The 12,321-nt window shown below is 61.8% G+C and overlaps 1 protein-coding gene across 1 annotated transcript; it reads left to right on the forward strand.

Moving 5' to 3' along the window:
• The first annotated feature begins 216 nt into the window (after window positions 1–216).
• Window positions 217–9,689, forward strand: CALM3 (calmodulin 3). The gene is made up of 6 exons (XM_027037867.2): window positions 217–380; window positions 4,809–4,839; window positions 7,063–7,206; window positions 7,356–7,462; window positions 7,702–7,837; window positions 7,979–9,689. The coding sequence occupies exons 1-6, from the start codon at window positions 378–380 to the stop codon at window positions 8,005–8,007; spliced, it is 450 nt and encodes a 149-aa protein (XP_026893668.1). The 5' UTR covers window positions 217–377; the 3' UTR covers window positions 8,008–9,689.
• The last annotated feature ends 2,632 nt before the right edge of the window (window positions 9,690–12,321 follow it).

Here is a 12,321-nt window from a genome sequence, read left to right on the forward strand (position 1 = left end):
GCGCGGCCACGGAAAGTAGTCCCGCGGCGGAGGCGCGTGCCCGCGCGCGCGCGCGCGCGGCTGGAGGCAAAGCCCGGCCCTGCGCGGGGTGGGCGCGAGGGATCCGCGGGCCCGTCGGTGCGGAGCGGAGCGCGGAGGGATCCGTGGGAGCCGCAGTGCGACGGCGCGCGGGCAGGGCGGGGCGGGGCCGAGCGAGGCGGGGCGCGCGCGCGCGCGGCGGCCGTTGAAGGACCGTTGGGGCGGGAGGTGGCGGCGGCGGCGCGCGCTGCGGGCAGTGAGTGTGGAGGCGCGGACGCGCGGCGGAGCTCGAGCTGCTGCAGCTGCTGCCGCCGCCGGAGGAACCTTGATCCCCGCGCTCCGGACACCCCGGCCTCGCCATGGTGAGTGAGGCTGGGAGACCGCCCAGGCTGGGGCTCTGAGGCGGGCACGGCGGGCAGGACTCCCGAAGGGGCGAAGGGACCCAGAACGGGGAGTGTTGGGGCCCCGGCGAGCGCCTCTGGACCCCCTTCGGCCCGGGGGACGTTCAAACCCAGAGCGGGACATTTGGATCCCAGAAGGGGGGTTGGGGCTTGAAAAGCGACTTTTAATACCAGCTGGGGTGTTGAGACCCCAAAATGGGCACCCGAGCTCTCAAAGGGGACGTTTGAACCCGGGATGGGACATCTGGACCCTCAGAGGGGGCGTTTGGACCCAGAAAGGGCGTTTGGAGCCAGAGTGGGGCGTTTGGTCTCTGAGGTGGGGTGTTGGGACCCCATAGGGGGCGAGGTAAGAAACACTGGCTGGGGAAGGAGGGGGTGTCGAGGCCCTAATGAAGACTTTGGGTCCTAAAAGGATGCAGGGAAGGGAGATCAGAGGAAGGCCAGGCTGCCGGGGAGCTCCCGAGAGGGGGCCGTGTGTAGCTGGACCTGGGTGGGGGAGAGGGGCAGGGATGGGGGTGACTTCTGCAGATCAGACCCTGGAGGGGGGGGGGGGGGATGGTTCTCCAAAGACCGGCATTGCAGAGGAAGGAGGAGGAGGGCGAGGTGCAAGCTTAGGGGAGGAAGAGCCTGCGGTGGGTGGCAGTGGAGGTTAGAAGATGCTCTGGAAGCCTGCGGGGACTGAAAAGGATTGGGGTCGGCGAGGTGGTTAAGAGGGAATGGCGAGGCCGGTGCCTGCCAGTGGTGGGGGAGCAGGAGGCCTCGTGGTTGATTTGGGGGGCGGCCAGAAAGGGCTCTGAGGTTACTAGTGGGTTGAGGCTGTTGAACTGGGGAGGTTGGTGTTCTTGGGAGGGGGCTGGGGCTGAGTGTTGTGTTGGGTCCAGCAGAAGGTGGGGGTGGGAGAGGACTCTGGCTCCGGTGGTGGGAGGTGAGGTGAAAGGAGGCCTGGGGGTGGGGGTGGGGGTTGTTAGAGAAGATGAAAGACAGCCAAGGTGGGCCTAGATTTGGAGGTGGATGTGGCTAGCGCCCTGGAAGTCTCCAGGGAAAGACCAGGACAAAGACTGTTCCGTGTAGATGGGGAGGGGGCTGCAGAGGCCAAAGGGAGTGGCCATACGGTCCCCCTTCCCCAGGAAGAATGGGGCTGGGCAGGAGGCGCCCCAGCAGTGGGAGCAGGTGGGCGGAGTTGTTCAGGCCCCTTATTGCGTACTGAAGCCGCATGAAATGGGGGTGGGGGGATCAAAGTTTGGGATGCACCAAATGAGCCAGCCTTGTAAGCGTAGAATCTCACCCCCTCGCTGCCCCTTTCGGACCAAGAGGGCGGCCTTTTCCAAACAGGAGCCCCGGTTTTCTTACGGTCTCCGGCTCCCTGTGCTGCTCTCCTCACTTGTGCCAAATGACAGTGCAGTACAGTGTGGCGTCGGTGACAATCGGACGCCTGTTCCTGGGGCCTGGGGGGGGGGGGGGGGCTGCAGAGCTGGAACCGAGCGAGCGGACCTCCAGAGGGACCCCTTCTTCGGCCTGAAGGCCGCTTGTTCCGCCCAGGGGCCTCCCCGAGCGCTTCTGTGAATTCACACAGCTAGGGCTTTGAGAGAAAACCAGCAGACGAGCTCTTTCCTGCGCCCTGCCACCCACAACACCCACAGCCCCCCCAGGCTCAGCTTCGGAACCGTGCACAGCCATCCTCCCTGGCAAGGCTGGGGAGAGCAAGCAGCCGCTGCTTGTATCAGGTCTCATACTTGCTGACACAGACCCGGTGGCTCCTCTTGCCATTACCCCGATTTCCCCCGGCAGGACTTGCTAGAGGGGCCCCGAAGAAGCGCCGGCAGGTGCCAGGAGGCCCCCCACGTCCCGGATGGGACCTGAGCTTTGGCCCCAGCTGGTTTCTCTTCCCGTTTGTAATCAGCAAGGTATGGGTGGGACAAGTCCCTGTGAACCGGCCTTGGACTTTGGCCTGAGCGCTGTGGCTCCACCTTGGCCCGGGTGAGGGGCCCTGGCCTTGGTTTCTGATCTCATCTAACACTGCTCCCTGGCGTTGGCTGGGGGCTGGGTCAGGGCAGAGAAATAATACCCTCTTCCCTCCCCCACCCCAAGGGTTGTTTTTTTTTTTTTTCCCTCGTCCAGCCCCTGGCCGGAGCCTAGGATGAGGGCTAAGGAAGCAGTAGACCGGCTGGGTGATCTTGGAGACACTTTTTGTGAAAGCTTAAAATCTTCAGATTTTGGAAAGGGAAGAAACCCCGAGGAGGGCCCCCCCCCCCACCTCCGCCCGCCCGGTGATGATAATTTCTTGGGTGATCGGTCTTCTGGCCAGTAACCATGCTTTGAGATCGAGAGCTCGGGAGCTGGGACCTTTCCTTCACCAGGCAGGGGAGAGGGTCTCCTAGTGCGGGGAGGGAGAGCGTCTGACAGGCTCTACAGGCAGAGCCGCGCCTATTTGCAGCGGCCCCGGAACCCCGCGTGGCATACCTCATCTGGACCGTCCAGCTGGGCGGGGGGGTGGGGGGGGTGGGGGGGCAGTGGCAGACACAGGCCTGCGGAGCCCCTTCCGGGCATTCCGGTCAACCTGTCCCAGCCCCCGACGGTGCTGCCCAAAGGCAGAGTGGTGCAGTAGGGGTGGGAAGGCCCCGGATTGGGCCGGCTCTCCCCATCCGGGGCCAGGGGGGAGAGAGGTGCCGGTAGGACGGCAGCCCTCCTCCCCGGACTGTTACTCGGCCCTCCTCTCTCTCTTCCCTCTCCCCTGGCATTGCCTGGCCCTCGGTAACCAGAAGCCCATCCTCTCTTCTCACTTTCCCCCCGGCAGCTTCCTCGGGTGTCAGGACCGGGCTTCTCTGCCCATGGGAGCCAAGGGAAGCGGGCCGAGCAGGGGGCTCGGGGGCTGGGGCTGCCGGGCCAGCATTTTAGGAGCCCAGCAGCCCCGAGTCTTTTTTGAAGGCGGTACAGAAGCGTCCCTCCGGTCGTCCTCCTCGCCTTCCCTTTAGACTTCGGACTTTTCTAGAATGTGCACGTGTGGTGTTTTTCCTTCTCCACCTTCTTTCCTCCCTCCTCCCTCAGCCGTCTCTTTCTCTTTCATCATCACTGTGCTTCCCCCTCCCATTCCGCCTGTTTGGGGCTTGGCCTCAAGTTCCTCTTCCCTTAGATCTAAAAGAAAAAAGAAAGGAAAGGGGACATCTCAGACCAATTCTAACGTGACCAGTTCTTAGTGTTTGGGACAGGGTGGGGGTGGGAGGGTCGTGGCTAGCTTCCGGTGGAAGCTCTGGAAGCACCGTGCATATAGTTCGCATCAGTTTTGAGGGCGTCCAGCCTCACGGCGAGAGCCATGCTGTGGACGCGGAGCCCCTTCCCCCTGATGGTGGAAGCAAAGGAGGGGGCAGCCGCCTGGGCACCAGGCCCGGTGGCACCTTGTCGGCAGCATTCACCAAAACCAGGGAGAATTCGGGTATTGGCCGCCTGGAGCTAAATGTTGGGACTCCGGCTCCCCCCCTCCCCCCCTCCCCCCCCCCCCCCAGCTCCTCGTCCAGAAGGTCCCCCGGCCTGGCTGATTCCCAGCACACCAGTGCAGAAGCCGGTCCGGCCTCTCCTCTGCCCCACCCCCAAACCCCGCATGCAGCAAGGGCTGCCTGCCACCGACTGGCCGGTCCCCAGGGTGGCCGGGACTAGAAAGGGTTAAAAACTGCAGCGAAGCCGGGGAAGCTGACTTCAGTCCTCCAGCCTTTGCCGGTGGTGCTGTGCCTGCCGCCGCAGTCCCCTCCCCAACATTTGCCCCTCCTGCCCCTTCAGAAGAAATGGAACAGAGCACAGGACAGGCCAGGGACGCACAGCTGCCGCCTCTGGCCCGGCTGGGGTTCTGTCAAGTACTCAGAGCCGTTCAGCACCACCAGTTAGGAGAATTTTTGCCAGTTGGGTCCACTGTGCTCAGACCTGGCACCTCCAAATAGGTGACACAGAAACTAGCGAAGAGCCCAGACATCTTCCCTCTGTCCTACCCAAGGGCTGGCCTGTTTCAGTGTGGAGCCTTCTAGAGCTGCACAGTCGGGCCTCCAGGGCAACTGCTCCCTTCACTCAGCCTCTGGGGCCCCCCAGCCGCTGTGGCCCCGAGGCACGCTAGGTCGAGACCGGAAGCCCTTGGGTCTGGGCAGCCTACTCAGGGCCCTTGTCGGGCAGCCTGGGTTTCCAGGCCACTTCAGGCCCCAGCTTCCTGAATCACCAGACTTTCTCCCAGACCCCGGCTCTCCTTTGGGCCCCGTCAGGCACGTGCCTCCTTTGCCGAGGTGCCTGGGTGCGTGGGCTGGCGTGGGCCGGCCTGGGGAACTGGCCTCACCAGAGGGGGCTGGGCGGAGCCGGCAAGACTGCGACTGGCTGGCCCAGTGACTGACTTTCTCCTCCTTGACTTTCCAGGCTGACCAGCTGACCGAGGAGCAGATCGCAGGTGAGCTCCCCTCCCCTCCTCCCCCTCGTCCTGCCCCGGGAAGGCCTTCGGGCGCCCGGCCAGGAGTAGCACCCGACAGACATGCTCGTGTGTTCCCTACGTCGCTTAATGCCGTGCCTTGTGCTTCGAGCGTGGGGAACTGTGGATACTTGCGCACCGCACCCCGATTACACCGGCCCCCGTGGTCCTGAGATGCCACGTCTGTGTTCCTCTCCCGAGCTGGAGTCATCCAGGGGGCCTTTGTTAACCCGTGGCTTCAGGGCGAACCCCTCCGTCCGTCCCAGCTCCTGCCAGTTGGGCTCCAGTTGGGCTCCGAAGGCGAAGGCGAGCCTCCCTCAGGGGCTGCAGAGCTCCCGTCCCACTTTAGGAGCCACCCAGGAGATGGCTCGTCACTCCCACCTCTGCGCTCGCCTGCGCTCCGCACTCCCCTCTGCCAGAAACGGCTTCCCCTCGCCCCTCCTCATCCTTTGGGCCTCCGCTCAGATGTCATCTTGGAGAGGCCTCCCCTAACTCCCGGTCTCAGATCACCTTCCTTTGCTTCCCAGCACGTCACTCCAGGCGCTCCCCTCGTAGCTCTTCTCACTGTCTGAAACTGTTTTATATCTTTACCTGCTGTGTCTCTAGTCACTAGGTGTGAGCAACTTGAATTGGGGGCTTTTGGGGGGGGGGGGCGTTCTGTATCTTCAGTGCCCAGCACATAGCCAGTGCTCCGTACGTTTTGTTGGCCAAATAAATGAATAAGCGAATGGTCGTACATCTCCCGGGAAGCCAAAAGAAATCCTGGGATCCCATCTCCTTCATTTTTGTGGCCACCTACCTGGCCCCAAAGCCCAGAAAGGTCACCACTGCAGGAACTTCTGTGTGATTGAGTGGGTCGCTCAGTCTCCCTCTCCCAAGACTGCACTGCCGAGGACAGAAAGCACCTCTCGGTTCATGTCCACGACCGCGGGCCAGCACGAAGTAGACACAGGGGAGGGGCTCACGGAATGGGCCCCTGCAGCTCCCCAGACCCCAGCTGTGCTGTCAGGTCCGGCGGGCCGCGTGATGAGTACTGAATGCCCCATGTCGGAAGTGGGAGGAGGCCGGAGTCGACCTGCCTTCGTCTCCTCCCTCCCCCCGCCAGCCCACAGTCGGTCACACTTTCAGTTTGGAAATGGCCCCCAGTGGCTGTGGAGACCCACCAAGGAGAGCTGGGGAACCGCCCTGTTGGGTGATCGTGAGCTCAGGGAGCCCCCACGACCCGCCCCCTGCCCTCCACAGCAACGGCAAGGCCTTGGCGCTGGGACCGGCCTCCCCGGTCTCCCTGGGGAGGCTCGTCTCCCGGTGGCCCGGAGGCTGGGGGACACAGCTTCTCTCTCGGCTGTACGTGTGGCTCTCGCGGCACCTGCCACCCACGCCCCAGCTCTGCCCTTGTGTGACACAAACAGCACGCTCTCCACCCCGTCCCCATTAGCAAACTGTCCCCCACGTCACCCCGGCCCACACCCTCTGGGAATAGGCTGCCAGGCATCTGTTCCCTAGGGAGCCCCAGGTGCCAAAATGGGCCCGGTGGGAGGGCAGCAGCCGCGTGCTTCTGTCCCCGCTCCTGATGCGTCCCCAGCTGTGGCCTTCCCACTCAGCGCCACTAGCTCTCCATCCCGCTTGGCAGCCGGCCCCTCTCCTTCCATCCTCCGCCCGCCCCACGCGCCGTCCGTCCGTCGGCCGCGCCCCGCTGCCGGCCACCCCCTCACCGCGTCACACGTGGCCACTCGCTCCTCCTCGGGGAGCCGGTGGCGCCGGCCCAGGGAACCGGGCCCGCGGTACCAGTCGGGAGGGACGCGGGGCCGGGCAAAGGCATTTTGCAGCCTCCCCTTCCCTTCCCAGCCGGTTGGCCTTGGCCGGCCTAGTTCAGATAGAGAGTTCTCTTGGCTCTTGTCCACTCTGTGACTTTAGTCCGTTTCATCATCTGAGGGAGAGGCTGAAGCCAGGGACCAACAAGAACTGTAGAATTCTCTAAGAGAATTCTAAGCTAGGTTGGCGGAACGGGTAGCTCCACCGGGTACAAAGTAGGTGCTCAATAAATGTTGACTGAAGGAAGGGGTCTGCCCTGAGCCCCGAAGCGAGGGGCTCGGACTAGAAGTCTCGCTCTGACTTCTTCAGGTAGGACGGACTCCCTTGGCCTTCGTCCACGGAGAGTTTTCCCTGTGGTCCTTGACCTCTGCTTCGTTCCCTCTCATACCCCAGAGTTCAAGGAGGCCTTCTCCCTCTTCGACAAGGATGGAGACGGCACTATCACCACCAAGGAGTTGGGGACGGTGATGAGGTCCCTGGGACAGAACCCCACCGAAGCAGAGCTGCAGGACATGATCAACGAGGTGGACGCGGATGGTGAGCCCCGTGGCGCGGGCGGACGGCCCCACTCTGGGGCACCTTCCTAGGGGTGACGGATGAGCGGGTGCCGCCGCTGCCGGGGCTCTGGTGTGGCCTCCCAGGGTCCAGGCCAAGAGCACTCCTGACTCCCTTCTCCCCGCTTCCAGGGAACGGGACCATTGACTTCCCGGAGTTCCTGACCATGATGGCCAGAAAGATGAAGGACACAGACAGCGAGGAGGAGATCCGAGAGGCTTTCCGCGTCTTCGACAAGGTAAGCGGTCCTTTGCCGGAGTGGCTCTGGGATCCGGCGGAGAGACGGGTGGCTGGGGCCCCGGGTCACCACTTCCACGAGGCACGAGTCCCGGTGCCGGCTTGCCATGCGGCCTTGGGAGGCCCCCCTTCCCCTGCTGAGCATGGGTGCCTGCCGGTCCCCGTCCTGCTGCCTCTCCCCCTGGGCCCACCCCCCGTCGGAGCCTCAGGTTCGGGGCCCTTCCCCGTCCCCACACCCAGGATGGCAACGGCTACATCAGCGCTGCCGAGCTCCGTCATGTAATGACGAACCTGGGCGAGAAGCTGACCGACGAGGAGGTGGACGAGATGATCAGAGAGGCCGACATCGACGGGGACGGTCAGGTCAACTATGAAGGTGAGCTGACGCCAGGTGCTCGCTCCGGAGCGGCCGCGAGGCGCGGCTTCGGGAACAAGCCCCAGGCCCCTGGCGCCCGGGAGGGCTGCCGGCCTGGCCGCGCTCACCAGCTGACCCCCCGCTCTCCGTTTCACTCCACAGAGTTTGTACAGATGATGACGGCCAAGTGAAGGCCCCCGGGCAGCTGGTGATGCCCACTCTCGTGATCTCTCTCTTCTCGCGCGCGCGCTCTCTTCAACACTCCCCTGCGTTCCCCGGTTCTAGCAAACACCAGTCGATTGACTGAGAATCTGATAAAGCAACAAAAGATTTGTCCCAAGCTGCATGATTGCTCTTTCTCCCTCCTTGAGCCTCCTCCCTCCCGTGCCCACCGTCCCTTCCTTTCTCCCTCCCCACTTCCGTTCACATCTTCTGAGGCCTGATGCGTTCATAAGACGAAGCCCCATTCCCCTGAGGGGAGCCTCTGCCCTCCTCCTCCAGCCCGGGTGGCTCTCCTCCGTTTTGGTTTGTTTCCTTTCGTGTGTCATCTTATTTTGGGTGCCGGGTGGCTGCCAGCCCCGTCCCGGGACCTGCTAGGGAGGGGACGAGGCCTCACCCGGACAGAAGAGCATGCCTTTTACTGTTGCATGCAACCAGCCCCGTGATTCCGTGTGCACATCCCGGCAGCCTTTTGGGGCAGGGGTGCCGAGAGAGGCGTTCCAGAAGGACTTGGGGGGAGTTGAGGAGTTGTGGTATTGACTGGCTGTGGCCCAGGAGGGGGTCGAGGGGCAAGGGAGTCCTGGAAGCCAGCGTTCTTTTACCAGTCGAGGGGGCCGACTCGCCGAAGGGGACGGACGGAGCGGACCACACTCAGATCCCACCGGCTGCTGTTCTGAAACCATCTGATCGACTTCCTGAGGTTGGGCTGGGTGGGGGCCGCTCGGCCGGGCCGCTCTGCAGGTTGTCCACACCCGGGTTTCGAAAGCGATCTCCGGCTGTTCTGTAAATACCTGGTGCTAACGTCCCATGCCACTCCGCCATGAGGCGCCCGCCCGCCCGCACCGAGGTCCCCTCGCTGGAACGGATGTGGGGATGTTGCTTTGTAATGTACAGGTTATCCTTTGGGTTTGGTTTTCTTTTTTCTTTCTTTCTTTTTTTCTTTATGCCCCTTAAAACTAATTCTGTCAAAGACCCTGCCGGGCTAGCCGAAGGGTGGGGAGAGGGAAGGCGAGCCCCACCACGCTCTCGAGAGAACATACCTGCAATAAAACGGTGTTGTCGGCTAGCTGCCCGGAGGACTGGCCAGCCGGCCCCTCCTGCTTCTCCGTGGTGACTTGGTTGGCTCCTTAACATCCGTGCTGTCTCTGTGCCCTCTCTCCCTTCGCCCGCCTGCCTGCCCCCACACTCCCCCAGCGGAGAGCATGATCCGTGACCTTGCTTCTGATTTTCGCCTCTGGGACAAGTAAGTCAATGTGGGCAGTTCGGTCGTCTGGATTCTTCTTTTCCTTTTTCTGTTCAGTTCATCTTGCCCCCCCCTCCCCCCCCCACACACACACCCCGCCCCCAGGTCGTTCAAGTGGCTTTTCTTGGGACCTGCCCAGCTTTGAGAATCTCCTCACCCACCCTCTGGCTCTCAGCCTCTGAGGAGGGGAGGGGAGGGACGGGGCGTAGTGGGAGACCCAGCCAAGAGCTGAGGGTTAAGGGCAGGTAGGCGTGAAGCTGTGGACGTTTTCGGAGTGTTTTGGTTTAGGTTTTGGTTTGTTTGTTTTGTTTTTTGTTTTTTTTTTTTTAAACCGGGCAATATTGTGTTCAGTTCAAGCTGTGAAGAAAAATATATATCAATGTTTTCCAATAAAATACAGTGACTACCTGACTTGGGTCTTCCCGTCTCGCCTCTGTTTCTGGGCCTGCTCCCTGCGTGGGCCCTGCAGCCCTGCCCTGGAAGAGCCTTTCCTCCATGCTCACTCAAGAGCTTCGTCCTTGTCACTGGCTGCCGAGAGGGGACCTCTGAGCTGGAGTTCTGATCCCAGCCAGATTTCACGGGTCCGGGTCGTTGAGGGCGGGATACTGATCCGGCCGTGGGGCCCGTCAACTTTGCGCGCTCACCATAGTGATGGGGGTGCACCGACCCCTGTATCCTGGCCCAAGATGAGGCCAGGGAAGGCCTGAGGCCAGTTCGGGCCATGAGAGCATCTCATCCCATCGAGCCGAGACCCAGACCCGAAGGATGAGCGCTCACACTGGGAGGGAGGCCGTCCCAGGGAACAGCAAGGAGGCAGACCCAAGCTGGCAACAGCAAGCTGGCTGAGGCCCAGCTGGGGGGTTCTCAGGGTGCTCTGGGGAAGAGGTGACATTCACTGGGAGAGGGCGAGAGGGCAGGAGCGCGCGGGACGAGATTTGAAACGAGCCCCAAACGACACAGGGGTACGAGGAAACAAGGGCTGGGGTCCGGTGGTTCCGTAGGGGAGGCGTGGAACCATCCTCTCCGCAAAACATGAGCCCCGCCCCCGACTGCAAATCCCACCTGCTCCCCGTTCCCGGGGGTGCAGGGGATGAACCGTTAACGGACAGGGTCTGACTTCTGACCCGCCCACACTCCACCTCCTCCACCTGGCAGGAGGGAAACAGGGACTGAATGGAGTGGAATTTTAAAAAAAACCTACTTTTCGCTGCCCCATCCCTGGCCTTGGGAGGTTAGAGAAGGCCAGCAGCGGAGCCCAACCTCGGGGGCCTTCCTGGTGGCAGAGACATCAGGCCAGGGCTGGGCCTTCCCGCCGTGGGCCAGTCGCCAGAGCCCAGCGCCGCGGGTGCGCGAGTCGGGAGCAGCAGGCCATTCTTCCAGAGCCCCAGCTTCTGGGCCCCCTTTTTCTACCCTCTGGCTGTGGTTTGCCTTCTGGCGCAGTGGAGAAGGTGGAGTGTGACGGATGAGAGCCTGCCCCCCCCACCCCCACCCCCAAGAGGGCAGCTGCCCTCTTAGCTGCCAGGACACCTGTGGAAAATTCTGGTCTCACAGTTGAGAGGAAGACAAGTTCTGGTGACCCACGGAACTGGGCTCCAAGCCGTATGAGCTCTCGCTACAGTGAGTCCGCGGGCTCGCCAAACCTCAAGGTCAGTCCGTCTGTGCCACTTCCTACCTGATAACCTGTGGGCCTCAGTTTACCATTCTGCAAAATGGAAAATAGTAATGATCCCGTAAAAGGGAGATCATAAAAACATCCACTTCAGAGCGCCTGGGCGGCTTAGTTGGTTAAGCATCTGACTTCGACTCGGGTCATGATCTCATGGTTCACGAGTTCGAGACCCGCTTCTCTCTCCCTCTTGCTCTCTCTCTCTCTCTGCCTCCCGCTCAGTTGTGCCCTCTCTCTCTCAAAAAAATAAACAAAACTGGTATTTAAAAAAAAATAGGGGTGCCTGGGTGGCTCAGTCAGTTGAGCGTCCGCCTTCAGCTCAGGTCATGATCTCACGGTTCAGGAGTTCGAGCCCCGCTTCGAGTGAGTCCACTTCTCTCTCCTTCTCCCTCTGCCCCTCCCCTGCTCATGCTCTCTCTCAAAAGTAAACATCTAAAAAATATATTTAAAGAAAAAAAACCCACCGACTTCAGAAGGCTGTGCCAACCACTTTCTAGACACATCTCATTTAATTGGCGCACGGGCGAGATTGAGTCCGAACGAGACTCCGCACCCAGTTGGGGTGCCCATGCTCTGCGCCTGGGCATCTGGCCCTAAAATAATGATCAAAATCTGGAGGGCCCCGGGCGGGTGAAGCCTCCTGCACCACACTTCTTGGACGTGGCCGAACCGGGTCCCTAAACCCCAGATCATTCGGATTCCCAAACACCCAATGCTTTTAACCACCGCCTCGCCTCGCACTGCCTGCCCTGCTCTACCGCCTGTCATTGTTTTTCCCCCTTGGGCCCTATGTTTTGAAAGACTTTTACTCCCAGACAGGCTGCGTTATTAAATAATCATGACTTCGCCTTCCCATTTTTTATTAATCAAAGACACGTAGACGGCACTCGGAGCTTCTAATGGACACCAGGCAGGCACTGAGGGAGCTGACTCCAGCCCCGAGTAGAGAGATGCTTGGAATGGGAATCATTTCCAGTTCAGACTCGCAGGTCTGCCAGGCCAGCTCAAACCTGTCCTTTGAAGGTGACTAGCTGAGGTGACCCGGGGGGCGCCCACCCAGGGCCCCCTCACTCTCCCCCCCCCCCCCCCCCCCCCCCCGGGTAGTGGCCACTGGGACCACTAAGTGTCATCCCCAGTGTGACCAGCAGGTGGGGCAATGGCTGTAGAAAGCCCCGGAGTTGCCCCTGGTGGAGACCAGTGTGTGTGTGTGTGTGTGTGTGTGTGTGCGCGCGCGCGCCAGTCCCATCTGTGGGCCAGGCCGAGTGCCTTCCCAGAGGAAGTCCAAAACGACTAAAATGAAGTTATAAACGAACAAAGTCTCCTTCGCTTCCTGACACCCACTCCACCCTACGCAGGCCCCTCGGCTCTGCTCTCCCA

Source organism: Acinonyx jubatus, chromosome E2 (genome assembly GCF_027475565.1).
Source record: "Acinonyx jubatus isolate Ajub_Pintada_27869175 chromosome E2, VMU_Ajub_asm_v1.0, whole genome shotgun sequence".
NCBI lineage: Eukaryota > Metazoa > Chordata > Mammalia > Carnivora > Felidae > Acinonyx > Acinonyx jubatus.

Coding starts and splice junctions, on each gene's coding strand:
- CALM3 (XM_027037867.2), top strand. Junction 7,463..7,701: donor CTTTCCGCGTCTTCGACAAG/GTAAGCGGTCCT, acceptor CCCCACACCCAG/GATGGCAACGGCTACATCAG. Junction 7,838..7,978: donor CGGTCAGGTCAACTATGAAG/GTGAGCTGACGC, acceptor TTCACTCCACAG/AGTTTGTACAGATGATGACG.